This window comes from Hippocampus guttulatus, chromosome 12 (assembly GCF_054856545.1).
Source record: "Hippocampus guttulatus isolate MCC_2025c chromosome 12, RoL_Hgut_1.0, whole genome shotgun sequence".
NCBI lineage: Eukaryota > Metazoa > Chordata > Actinopteri > Syngnathiformes > Syngnathidae > Hippocampus > Hippocampus guttulatus.
The window spans coordinates 17264298-17278565 of record NC_141272.1 but is presented as its reverse complement, the minus strand read 5'-3'; the positions used below and the strand labels follow the sequence as shown (position 1 = coordinate 17278565).

Here is a 14268-nt window from a genome sequence, read left to right as displayed (position 1 = left end):
TGGTTCACACAACAGAAGCATCGCAGTTGCAGCATTAATGCTTGGTCGTGTTATAGCTTCTCTAGACACTGCTTTTGTGATTATGTGCATTTGATAAAAGTGGCAAATCCATGTGTCCATGTCTACAATGGCTAAGTGGTTTCTTGTTAATTAGGTGATTTCGTGTGTGTGTGTGTGTGTGTGTGTGTGTGTGTGTGTGTGTGTGTGTGTGTGTGTGTGTGTGTGTGTGTGTGTGTGTGTAATTGCAGCATTCTGAGGCCAGCGATGACATTAAACCGGGGTCATCCTCCATAAACATGAAGGTAGTGTGATTATGCAGCGTGACTTCCATTTATCCATCACTCAGTTGAATGTTTATCCCATGTGATTTTATTTTTCTCTGACCAAGTTACAGTATATCACTCCCCCACACATTTTTTAACGGTTCACCTTTGACAGAGGTTTGTGTTGCAATTGAGGGACGTTGTAGTTGGTCGTTATAGCATTGCTAAAGGAAGAAATGCTCAGTATGAAACCTACGCAACGAGCTCCTATTTGAATTATTCGATAAACCTTTTTCTTCTAATTTGTCTCACAAAGATGTCGGAAAAGGTTTTGGACCTTAATGATCTGTCTGGCTCTGTGAGTCCATTGGAGGATAATGATGAAGAAGATATGGAAGCTGAGATGGATAAGTGTATAAAAGGCAAGACTGCCAAGAGGTTAGTTGCTTCCATGCTGTTTATGGTAAACTGATGTTATACCATATGTACAGATGAGTCTCTAGACACCAGCTACCTTGTTGTGTTTCCACTCTGCCACTCATACTTCCTGAAAATTTCTACCAGACATAAGAAAGTCATGGACTACACCAATCTTTAAAACTGATGAATGAATGAAAATCACATTTTGTGGTCTCAGAATAGCTACTATTCAAATTAATGTATTGGCCCGAATATAAGACGGCATTGATTATAAGACGACCCCCTCTTTTTCAAGACTCAAGTTTGAAAAAAGACTTTCTGAACACCAAATTTATTTTTATATAGAAAATAATTACAGTACATCTGAAACAAATAATTATAACAATATATTTGAGAGAAAAAGAATGTTATTTTGCCTCATTCAAATCTAAACTGCAATCACATTCATAAATGAATAGCTTCTGGTTTTTGAAATGTAAATTACATCATAACTTCTCCTCAGCTGCCGGTTAACCTGGCCGATCTTCGACCCACTTTTCTCCAGATTGTCACTACTTTTCTCCATTTTCTGTTATCTCTTCTATTATTTTCTTCTCTTTTCTTTCTTACCGCTATTTTTTCTTCTTCTTCGTGCTACCGCTATTTTTATTTTTATTCTTCGTGGCAGGGGTTCACTTTGGTCTGGGGAGTCAAGTTCAGCATTCGCTTCATTGATATCTGGCGCCATCTAGCGTCGTGAATGTGTATAATGTCTAGACCCCGAATATAAGACTCCCCCCACTTTTTCAATGCAAAAAAACACCGTCTTATATTCGGGCCAATACGGTAATGAATACTGTGATTCATTTGCAGAAATTAACTTTAGAAATGCACTTTCTCCACAGGCAGGCTGCAGACGAAAACAAACCTACATCTCCAAAAGTCGACATACTGGTGCTCCACCAATCAAGTGTTCGGAATCAACAAACAGAAGCTGGTCTTAGCTCAGCTCTGAATCTGCACAGGCCCGAAACATCGAGACGTCGACTGTGCCGAACGTCCAACACCCAAATCAACGACGGAGAAACTGGCGTACGGAGCTCTGAGAGCCCATTAGAAGAAGGCTCAAACTTTGGAATCAGGAAAAGTGAGAAGAAAGAAGAGAGGGAGGAAGGAAATGAGTGGAGGAAGACTGAAAACGAAAAGAGTGTAAATGAGAGGAGCGGGGAGCAAGACAGGAAAAGTGGGGATGCCATTTGGGGAGTGGAGAAGAGCAAAGAGCAAATAATGGGGGAGAAGAAAAATAGATCATTTGATCTTCAGGAGACAATGAGCAGAGAGGAAGAAGAAGAGAAGGAACGGTTGAAAAGAGAGAAGGAGAAGAGAATATCTCTCTTCATGGAGGACTTAAAGAGAGAGGAGGAGTCAGAGAAGGACCGATTAATGCAGGAGAAGGAGCGAAGAAAGTGTCTCCTCCAAGCGGAGCTGAGAGACCAAGAACAGGAGGAAGAAAAGCTTACAGAAGAGAGCAGAGATAAACTGAGGTACTGTAGTTGTAATTATGATCTACTAGCAGAGAGGGGTCTAGACTTTCACAACTTTTGTTTTTTAACATCCTCTCTAAATTAAACTGAAATTTTGTGTGGGAAAGCTCATACAAAAAGGATGAAAAAATTCAACACACCTTCCCCATTACCTTTTTTTTTCTGCTGAGCTTCTTTCAAATTTCGGTACGATATCCAGGATGGTAAAGTTTGGTATTTTCCAGAGTGTCAAAAATGTAGGAATTAGGATACTGAACAGTGTCGTCTATATTTATCACTTCTGACAGTTTTAAAACATAAAAAATTTGGGGTTATTGTTTCGCAAAAACTAATTTTGAGTGCTATTCAAACCAAGATGTGTAAAGCCATTGCAATATGTAATTTACATGTTGATATCAAATGACATTTTCTGTTGGAAAAAAGTCAACTTTAAGCTCTGTTTTTAGTACTTAATTTGTTTATCTGCCTTGTCAGGGCTCTGAAACAGCATCTTTTGTCCAAGAGGCAAGAAGAGGAGGCAAGGTTGAACGCGGAGTCTGACAGGATCCTGGAAGCACTGAAAGAATCTGCTTTGAAGGAGAGAGATAAGCAGCTTCATGAGATCAGGTCAGAGTCACTAAGGTGCATGGGAGCAGTTGCCACATGCAGTTATTTTCAAAATGGGAAAACACAAATTCGTCTCTCGTAAAACAAACAAACAAAAACATCTTTAAAATATTTTTTAAAATCTGTGAATAGGGGAATTTGTGGGCGCCACGATACAGGTATCTGTTAGGCGTTTCATGTTGATTGGTAAGCTGTCACAGAAGTAGTCAGCCCTCTCAATATCTGTTTTCATTATCAATATTGTGTGTTCAGTGTTGCCCTACTCCCTGTGTGCTGCAAATAGGGTGGAACAGCAGATGAAGTATGATGTACACCTGTTGAGTATCACGGCTTATCCGTGGTGCTTCGACAATGACTGGACATCTGGACTACCCAGTGATTGTCTCAGCGGTGACTACAAGTTGGCCAATGAGAGTGCAGGCAGATTTCGGGGAGGTGGGACTTCAGCAGACGGGCAAGCCACAGTGCAGAAAGAGAATACATTCTAACTGCGGTTAGGAAGTCCTGGGTGATTCTAAATTCTACCTGGAAGCTTCTTGGTGGTTTTAAAAGGTGGACATTTCCTAGGAAAATCACCCTACAGATGAATAAAACGTTTTTTTTTGTTTGGTTGTTTTTTTCTAAACGCTGAGAAGCTTCATAGGCCACAGATAAAGTCCCCTGTTTAATATGCCTCAGTTCAACTTAATGTACCATATTTTCCGCAGTATAAGGTGCGACGGAGAATAAGGCGCACCTTCAATGAATGGCCTATTTTAAAACTGTTTTCATATATAGGGCGCACCACATTATAAGGCGCATAGAATAGAAGCTATAGTGGCTGCAGTTGCCTTATGAATCCACTAGATAGAGCTATGCTAAAGGAATGCAATGCAATTCAAAACAGCTTTATTTATATCGAGTTTTAACAACTGCTGCAACTGTAACAAAGCGCTGTACAGAACAATTAAAATACTACGTCCAAGAAATCTGAATATTGATCCATATATAAGACACATTAGATTTTAAGGCGCACTGTCGACTTTTGAGAAATTGTAATGCTTTTAGGCCTTATAGTGCTGAAAATACGGTAGGTCAAATAGCTTAATCATTATTCTGATAAGTTAGTATTCATAAAAGTGTTTTGAGGCAAATCTATTAACAAGACTGAACACATGAAAGTAATGTACTCAGACTATTTTATACACTATAATTCTTTTTTTTTTATGTGTTCAGGGAAGAGAGTGAAGCCATGCTGAAAGATTTGCGGATCACACTTGAAGAAGAAAAGGCAGCAGAGCGTGACAAGTTGGAGACTCAGAATAAGGTGGACATTGAGCATCTGAAGGCTGAGTCAGAAGGAAAGGTGCAAGCAGAGAGAAAGAAACTTCAAGAAGAGAAACTAAACTCTTTTAAAAAGGAGGTGGTTGATTTTTGTTATGAAAAAACAGCAATAAGCATGTACATTGACATCTTACAATGACATCTTTATCATTTTGTTGCTGTCCATTTTTAATTGTGTGCGAAAAGGTCAGTGGCACAGAGAGGAGGAGGGAGCTGATTGGTCCACGTCCTGAACAGCAGCTCGCAGAGTACCATAGAGAGGTACCGTATTTTCACGACCATTCGACGCACCGTATGGTTGGGCGCAGTCTCATTAATGGGTGCTATTTCTGTATTTTACACATAGACAAAACGCACTGTATTATTGGGCGCGATTTTAAAGTGGTAAAACATACGCCAGCTTAAACATACGGCATGCATGCGCGCACGCTAAAAACACGTTAGCTTGTAGCATACGGTAGCATGCCAAGACATACAGATACAAGCTAAAAACACGTTTTTAAAAAGGCAACGAAGCAAAACGGAGTTCCGTTGTATTTTATTTAGCCATCGTACAATGTACTCACGTTTTTCGATCAAACATCACCCAGAAATCCATCCAAGTCCTCATCCTCTGTATCAGAATTGAACAATTGTGCAAGTACCGGTAATCCATCAAAAACGCCGTGTTCCCTCGTTGTCAGTCACTCTCATTGCCATGTGGCTCCACAGAAATGATGCCGGCTTTGCCAAAAACTCGAACAACAGTGCAAGCAGACACGTTCGTCCAAGCAGCCACAATCCATTCGCAAATTGTGGCGTAACTCGCCCGGCGCTGCCTCTCACTCTTTGTAAAGTTGTGTGTGCCATCGATCATTCATTGTTCCCATGCCGTTCGCAACTTTACTTTGAACGCCCGGTTGATGCCGATGTCCAGCGGTTGGAGTTCTTTAGTCAAGCCTCCGGGAATAACGGCAAGCTCAGAGTTCATTTGCTTGACTTGGTTTTTCACCGCTGCTGTGAGATGGGCACGCATGCCAAAAGCATAACCGATGGCTTGAAGTTTGAACTGAGCTTCGTAGGCGTGTCTCTTTGTAGAATTTATTTTCGGGGGTTCTTAGAAACCAAAACCGAAGTTGTTTTGCAACAATGCACTTAGCCACACTCTATACAGGTGTTGGTACCTGCTTGTAGCGTCCCTTTAGCGTCCACTTACACGCCCACCCTTCACTCATTGGCGGCCTGCTTCCCCGCATGCCTGTCACTCACGTCTGCCTTTTCTCTCTCTTTCTCTCCATATATGTATATATACACGCCCACCCTTCACTGATTGGCCGACTTCTTTGCCGCATGCCTGTCCACAGTCACTTCCGGCTTTTCTCTATATAAACAGCGTGTCGGCTGTCAGTCAGGTTTTGGAACTCAGCGCATAGACAAGACGCTCCGCATCATAAGGCGTCCTGTCCATTTTGGAGAAAACTTTTGACTTTTAATGGCGCCTTATAGTCGTGAAAATACGGTACTCTATTGAAAGTCAGTTCACTGTCACAAAGATTTCAATAGACATTTACTTTCCCCATGCAGCTGTCAGATTTGCTGCTGGAAGTGCGGGAAGAAGTGCAGCGCGACCATGAGAAGAAGCTGGAACAGCTAAGGGAGGAGCACAGAAGAGAGCTTAACAACATCAGAGATAAACAACTGGAGGAGGTTAGAAGAATATATCTGCTCGCTTGTTGTGTTGAGAAAGATGTCTATCGAAAGCCATCTGTAATTTTGGCAAGCCTACGTTCAGATAATTAGATGTAGAAGCAACACTCCTCCGAACAGACCCATACGCAATAAATATTGTGTACTATTTCGTGTCAATAGCCTTTTTGATTCATATTTGTTGTCATCAATTTATGCCTGTTGAATTTTTATGATTAATAGTGACAATACATACTTTATTTTAATATCCAGATTTAGGTCTTAGGGAGTACATTTGTTATCGCGGGGCCAAGAATTAAGCTGCAAACCCAAATGCATAAAAACAAATGCGAGTATCTGACACCTATGCTGAGGTTTATCTACATCAGGGATCAGCAACACGCGGCTCTTGAGCCGCATGCGGCTCTTTAGCGCCCCCTCGTGGCTCCTTAGAGCTTTTTCAAAAATGTTTGAAAATAGAAAAAGATGGGAGGGAAATATTTTTTTTTGTTTTAATATTGTAACGCCCTTCAATGTGGTCAAAGATGCACGCGGTCGCTGATGCAGTCTGTTCACTTTTTAATAAACAAAAAGAGGCAGCAAGTAAAACACATTAACAGGAGCTGCTGCTGCTGGCCACAACTCACGCCCATGCGCTCCACACTCAGACTGACTCCTCAACCTGGCTCGTCCCTTTCTATGACGTCATCCCCTACTCAACTAACCAGAGATGAAAGTCCTCCGGATTTTCCCGGAATTCCGGGTTTTTCCAATTTTTATGGAAATCTCCCTGGAGAATTGAGGAAAAATTGCCTCAAATTAATCCGGATATTAGTTGACAACATTGAACGAAGACGCATTTGAGTTCGTTGTTTTGCTTAGCCATGTTGAGACACTAACACTAGTAACAGTAAAGAGATTTTCGTCTCTTTATAAACACACTTGCTAAACCCCAGTGGAACGAATAAAAGACACCGTGGATAAGACAGTTGTCGTAAAAAATATATTTGGACAAAAAGGGAAACACACAGATTGGCAGAAAACGTGTCCGTCCGACTTCGAGTGTCGTCGCTAGTTTAGCTTAGCTGTTGTCGTGTGTGATGTCGGGTGTGTGACGTCGTTGCGTCGGCGCTGATTGGTTGAAATCAAAAGACGCGCTTGCGTACATGTTTGCGCTGAAGCACGCACAGCAGAGAGCGGCGGACTATCTACTGCTGAGGCTCGCTTAGCTTGAGTGGCATCGCCACAACAGTAATACCCTCGCCTCGCATTCTTATGGCCTCGCCATATCTCGGAGATTTCAAAATTTCGGCAAGAACGGAAGCCACAAAGGGTGCACGTGTGCACACAAAAGGAAGATTAATCATTGAATGTCGAGTATTTGAATAGCGTTTTGTTTAAACTAATTCATGTGTGATCGGCCAGGTGTGTGTGTGTACATATATAGATATATATATATTCCGGGATTTTCAGAAAAGTCAACTTTCATCTCTGACTAACCCAGCCCTCAAATACACAAATAACAAGAAACAGATATTTTACTTCGGTTTCAATCAGAGGACAAAAATGACACAAACATTATTAACGTTTTCCGATGATGTAAAAATGTGCCAAATAAATATTAAATATCAACATTTCGTCAACGAATATTTGCATCATACCCTGCGACACACGTTTCTATTAGCAGGTCGGGATGTCAGTCAGTGGTTGTTCGAAAAGTAGACCTTCCGTCAAAAAAGTTTGGGCACCCCTCCTCTACGGGATGAACTGCAGGGGGGAAAAAAACTTTTAATCATGAATGCTCGTTGTGTATTTGTATCCAACTTAGTCATGTTGATCGCAGGCTATTATAGCTCATATAGATACATACAACACAGCATGTGTTGCCTTCATTATAAGGCTTTTTTTTTTTTTTTTTTTTTTTGCGGCTCCAGACATATTTGTTTTTTGTTTATTTTGGTCCAATATGGCTCTTTCAACATTTTGGGTTGCCGACCCATGGTCTACATTAATCATTTAAACAGGAAACTACAGCAAACTATGATCCTAAAACACTTCAAACTTGTCTGACAATATTACCCTAAAAAATAAATGGCTTACAGATGACTGGAATTTAAAAAAATGGGCATACTATAACATGCAGTGAAGTTTTTCCATAATGTCCACTAACAGCCCAGGCTTAGTTTAGCTTCCCCCCGACATACAAAGCATGTCTCTGTCAAGTATCATATAAGTTTACAGTTCTTCCTTGGACAAATTACTGTACTATGTTCCTATTTAGATAGGGCTTAGATGCCATCTTGAGACATCTCAAGGCAGCACATAATGTGCTTAAGTGACGGGAGGAGACGAAAGCATGATCATTTCCAATTAAAAATGAGATACCATGGACTTAAATTGAGGATTTATTATAATTTTGGCATTCACTCTGTTGGATGTAAAAGATGAACTTTGTGTTGCTTTTAACTTTTGAATTTCAATATTATGTTTATTTGTGACAGGAAAGTGCCCAGAGGGACCGCTTGCTTTCTACTCTGCAGGTTGACAGAGAGCATCTTCAGGCCTCGCACGCTCTTCAGCTAGAAAGACTCCACAAGCAACTTGACAGTGAAATAGAGAAGGCACAGCTGACACATTCACATAGGGTAAGATCATTCAGACTCATGCAACCTGTGTCATGTGGTTGAGGAAAAATGTTGAACTTTTAACAAGGAGAAAGACTGATGAAGGAAATCAGAGACAGCTTTTTCTTCTCCATGCAGCTGTTGATCGTTGAAATCAAGCAAGCACTGTATTATGATTTTTTTTTAAATGTTTGTAAAACTGAAAAAAAAAATACAAAAGTAAGTTCTCATGTCTTTAAAGGAAAATAAACAAGTAATGTCGCACCGCTTTCACTCAATGCGTGTGTGCTCGGATTATAAGGCACACCTTCAATGAATGGCCTATTTTAAAACTGTTTTCATATATGAGACGCACTACATTATAAGGCGCACAGAATAGAAGCTACAATAGTGGCTGCGGTTGCGCTATGCATCCACTGGATGGTGCTACGCCAAAGGGAATACAATACAATACAGCTATATTTTTATAGCGCCTTCACAACCACTGCAGCTGTAACAATGAGAACTGGCCACAAACACGGATATGAAACATATACAGTATTCCCTCACTTCTCGCGTTTAATGGGGATCGAGATACTGCCGCAATAAAGTGAAAAACCACGATGGAGCGTTGGTTCCCCCTTAGGGCATGTTTAAAATATCTAAACAGTATTTATATTTTACATATTGAGACAAAGACTACAGCAGTACACATATTTATTTCAATCTTTAATTATAAAACCTAATACAGTAATTAACATTCATCGGGATTGCCTTCTGAGAGAGACAAAGAGACGTGTGTTTCTCTCACTTTACGCCGCTCTGACAGGGTAGCCGGCGTTAGCCTCCAGCTAGCTGCTGGCCAGCTATCTCCGCGCAGCCAATGTGTTTATGATAAGACAATTAATCGGTATTGATGATGAAGAGGCAAAGAGAAACATGCTGCTTTTCTCGGACAAGCCCAATCACACCCTCTCTTTCTCTCTCACTCCCTCCCCCTGCTGCGCACGCACGTAGCAAACAAAACAGTGTGACTAGACACCAATCAGAGAGTCCACAGCTGACGAGACACTGATCAGAGTCAACAGAGTGACGAGACACTGATCAGAAAGTAAACCACGTGATGAAATACTGATCAGAGAATTAACCACATGATGAGACACAAGGGAAGGTGCTGGGCGGGGCTGCGAAGATGCGTAGCCAATCAGATTATGGGATAAATCCACTCATGCTGTCATTGGTCCACGTCGCGCCGGGAACCAATCATGCATACAGCCATGTACAAAACCTCTGAGTCATTTGGCATTTTTTTCTGAATACAGAACTTTGGAAAAAAATTAACACGATGTAGTGAAGCCACGATAAATGAAGCACGATGTAGCAAGGGATCACTGTAAATATAAATGGCATTTCAAAACAATCAATGAAAAACAAAAGTTATGAAGACAATTGATTCAACAAAAAGGCACACAAACCTCGTGGGCTTTACCTCCACGAGGAGCTAAATATCCTTAGAAGTCTTGATTGTCTCCTTTCTTCGGTTAGTCAATAGTTTACTATGCTTTTGGTAGTATCTTCGTTTCATAATGTCTGCGCAGAGCTCACAAAGTAGTTGTCTGTTTGAGTGTGTGTTGGGGAATGCACAAGTCAGTTAGTGTTGGGCAGAACCCTTTGAGGTTACAATTGGTTCCTGCTCATAATCACCACTAGATGGCATAGTCACTACAGTGAAACTCCTCTACAACGAAACCTACATGGGCGAAAATACCCCCTAATGTGAAAAAACACAATTAAAACCATTCCCACTCTCCTGCCCCCCAAACAACGAAAAAACTCCTGTTGCGTTATCCGAAATCTTTTTCTCTGCTCTTGCCTCGCGAAGAGATTCACTACAACGAAGTCTAATCCAACAGTGACCTCAACTGCTTCGTTCGGACACAGCAACAGCAACCACCACACTGGTTTACACAGCTCCGAGTTTCCTGAACGCAACATACTCATAGCTGCTCTGCCATTGGCTTACCGAGCATTATCCTGGCCTCCGATTGGCCAAGAGGGACCTCACTATCTGTATGTGTAGATACTGTAGCTAGATCCGTGGAAGATAGAGTGGAATGCATCCGATTAGCTGCTCAGAGCAAATTGCTTGTGGCTCGACGGACAGTCAAATAAACAACCGTTTCCTGGAATGCTTTACTTGTTATCATGCTAAAAACCTTACGCTAACTGGAGCGCTAATTAGAGAGAAGGCGAGTTCCATCGCGCTAACTATGGCCATCGAGGACTACGAAGGGTCCCGTGGCTGGCTTTAAAAGTTCATTGCATGACATCAGCGGAGTAACGCTGTCTTGGGTAGCAATCGAGGGGAGATCGAGTTAGAGACAGTGAGATGGTGGAAAGAAAAGCCACCGGGTCCAGGAAGTATTTGTTTTTGTTAGATTCAGACGCAGCATGAATGTTGCATTGCTAAAATGGCTACAAAACGGACCTTTGGATGTCAAGCAGCTAAGACAAGAAGCGCTCTGACGCTGGAAGAGAGGGTAAAAGTGATCAAAATGAAAGACGGAAGAAGCAAAATAAAAGACGTTATCCAAGAAATTGATGTAAGTGAAAGTGAATGCTGATCGTAAATTTCGCTTTCTTTCCCTTTTTTTCTTTCTACACTGACTCCATGAAGTGTCAAATAAGTGTGTGCTCATACTTATGCACTATTGGAATAAAAATAAAGAGCACACATACGTTTGTGTGTGCGTGTACACATATGTTTGTGTGTGTGTGTGTCTGTGTGTTTACATCTGAGATCAAATTTGCTACAGTGAAAACCCCCCTGTTGTGGAAAAATGTCTTGCTACAAACATGATTTCGTTGTTGAGGAGTTTCACTGTAACAGGGAAACAACTCAATGGGGAATATTAACAGACTGCAATACCATATATAAGGATTGTAGGACGCACTGTTGGCTTTTGGGAAAATTTAATGCTTTTAGGTGTGCCTTTACAGTGCGGAAAATACGGTACCGTGGTCCAACTGTCGTGGTGCGTCGACAGATTGTCATGTTCCCCTTACATTTCACTGGGCATTTGCAAAGGATATACACAGCAACCGTCTGGTCTAGACCATCTCCTTTCTTACAAATTCTAAAGTGTTCCCATATAAGCGAACACATTTTGTCATCATGTCTATACTGTATACTTTCTCGCCACCATGATTAATGCGCATCTATTATGGTCTATGTTGCGTACTTGACATAACTCCGCGCCGCTGACTGGAAATGAAAATTCGGTTATACAACATACTTTTATGTTGTATAATAATGAGTGAAAGGTGCATAAACATTGGTTTTCTTTCTCTGACTTTATCTTGCTTTTTGTATGCTGTAAAAAAACAAACCCAAAAAGGAAATAAATGATGTGCAATTCCTTAAATGTTTTTATTCTTTCTGCAGGAGGCAGAACTGAAGGATCTGATCAGTCAGTTGGAGCTGAGAGCCAAAGAGCTGAAGAGAGAGGAGGAAATGCTATACAGCAAGGTACAAATTGTTCAGAACTCACCAGAATACAACTCAAGCTACTGTACGTGGACTAATAATGTCCCTTCTTAAGACTGCAGATCTGAAGAAGAAAAGGAAGGTGCTTGGAGAAGAAGAGGAGGATCTCGACAAACGGACAGGGGTAAGGGTGTGTTATGCAGACGGACGACGTGAACTACATATGGGTAAAGGTTGTATTTGCATGTATCCAGGCCTTACACAAAATGACCCTCGAGAGAGACCAGCTAAAGCTAGAGCTGGAGAGGAGAAGGGAAGAGCAAGCTCAAGCTCAAGAACTCCTGCACGTGGTGCGGGAGGAGAGAAATGAGGCCCGGCTGGGCGAGGCGAGGTTGAGGGAGGAGAGAGACAAAGTCAGGGAGGAAAGCATGAAGGCGAAGGAGGACAAGGAGCGACTGGAGAGCAAGGTGGCTCTGCTGGAGGAACGATGCAACCGGCTCAGTCGCAGGGTCAGGTATGACATGTTCACAGACGTAGTCATGATATTGAACATGAAGTTCTTATCATATTGCAAGCTGGATTTTAAGAACATAATCAATTTCCTCTGAATTGACTTCATTCCTGTTAGCGAGTTAGAAATACGCAATGGAGGGAGTGGCTCCAGACAAAAGGACAAAAATAAGGTGAAATTGCTCTCTAGTGGCCAACGAGACTCATCACTCCATGTAGATGACCTGGAGGAACCGCTTCCCTCCAATGCACCTGACAGTCAAAGCGACATCCTTGAGTAAGTACAGTACAGCCTTTATGTTACTTGAATGTACTGATTTACGCTGACCTCCAAAAGTGATGGCACAATGAGGCCAAATCCTTTTTATTTTTCAGTAGCACAAAAAAAAAGGTTTTGACATCAACAAAGGATCAGCGATTTGAAACCAGCTATTATTCACTTCTATTTTAAGCCTAGTCTAAGTTAAGCACTGCATGTAAATATATATATATCGTTGCTCTCCTAAAATGCGGGAGTTGGTTGAAAATACAATGTTTGAATTTGCATGTAGTGCAGATGTAAAATTTCTTGTCTCATATTCATTCATTTTGATGCCAAAGGTTACGAGTGTCCCAAAAAAAAAAAAAGGAATCGGCCTCATCATTCCAATATTTTTGGAGGCATGTCGAAAAAGAAGAAAAATGTTGTTTTTTTTCATTACAGTTCTTGCATCCATATATATATTTTTTTACGTGTATCTATCAAAGGTGTTAATCTGTGGAATAATTTCGAAACGGACCTGAAAATGAGTAAATCGCTTGCTGAGTTCAAAAACAAATTCAAAAAAATAGTACAAACAACCTACATCAATCAGAGTTAAAATGATCAATTCTAAACATTAAATATAATGATAAATCAGAACTAAGTTGATAAATAGAGAAAGGTATTGAAATATCCATTATGAATACTAGAGAAAATTGACACAAGAGTGCCAGGGTGTGTATGTATAAAATCCCGATGCAAACCAAAAGTTGTAAAAATATCACGGTTAAGGGTAAAGTATGAGCCTTAACGGAGGCTTCTTTCTTTTCTGATTGATATAAAAATGATTTATTAGATTTAAACACATAACACGGGGTAGGACTAGATAAGTTCTTTACTTCTTCCTACTCCCTTGAACATAATAACTGTGTTGAATGATGACTGATTTCTCTTTCCTTTTTACTATTTTATTTACCTTATTTTCTGTCAAATTATTACTGTATATGTTTTATGTTCAATAAACGAACCAAACCAAAAAAAAACAAAACTTGACAGCTTGCTGCCATTGAAAATATGACTCTGCACCTGTCTATTCAGATTTGGCGGATTGAACTCCTCACATTGTACATCCATCGAAAAGACCAAACTCTTCCTGGAGAAGGAGAGCAGCCGACTAATGCAGAAACAGACCCTGCACGTGGCCCACAGCAACTCCACTCAGCAATCCAACCTAGAAGCAAAGGTAACTCAGCAGATAGTAAGAAGTGATCCATATTCTTGTTGCGTCTTCAAAGAAACAATTGCATTTTTGTTTCTGGCCAGCAGATGGTTACAAGTGGGAATGCTCTCAGTCGCAGGAAAGAACAACTTAAGCAGCTTGAAGGTTCCATAGCTGAGGAGGTTAGCATTGAGCATCATATCACATAAAGTCATGGGAGGGCCCCCGGCAGCCCAGGCCTTTATGCGGAACCATATCTAAAAGCTTCTTTATACTGCCACGGTTGACGACCACGAGGACCTCAGTACGGCAATGCCGTGCGCAGTTTGCCTTTACCCTTGCACCCGCCCACATGCATTGTCGCTGCAGTTTCACTCCCAAGTCGGAGGTGTCGCAATGGCTAATATT

General features: G+C 41.1%; 1 protein-coding gene across 7 annotated transcripts in view; it reads left to right on the top strand.

Moving 5' to 3' along the window:
• Positions 1-14268, top strand: part of LOC147197679 (uncharacterized) — a 36725-nt gene that overhangs the window by 10907 nt on the left and 11550 nt on the right. For 3 of the 7 annotated variants that reach the window (XM_086125204.1, XM_086125200.1, XM_086125198.1), the window contains 14 exons: positions 249-302; positions 580-701; positions 1568-2206; positions 2681-2812; positions 4028-4214; positions 4322-4396; positions 5699-5821; positions 8302-8445; positions 11849-11932; positions 12006-12074; positions 12145-12404; positions 12519-12677; positions 13740-13884; positions 13965-14042. In XM_086125204.1, coding sequence (XP_085981330.1) covers positions 249-302; positions 580-701; positions 1568-2206; positions 2681-2812; positions 4028-4214; positions 4322-4396; positions 5699-5821; positions 8302-8445; positions 11849-11932; positions 12006-12074; positions 12145-12404; positions 12519-12677; positions 13740-13884; positions 13965-14042 — 2271 coding nt within the window. The remainder of the gene's footprint in view (positions 1-248; positions 303-579; positions 702-1567; positions 2207-2680; positions 2813-4027; positions 4215-4321; positions 4397-5698; positions 5822-8301; positions 8446-11848; positions 11933-12005; positions 12075-12144; positions 12405-12518; positions 12678-13739; positions 13885-13964; positions 14043-14268) is intronic. The other 4 variants (XM_086125201.1, XM_086125199.1, XM_086125203.1 and 1 more) reach the window with 4 other exon arrangements.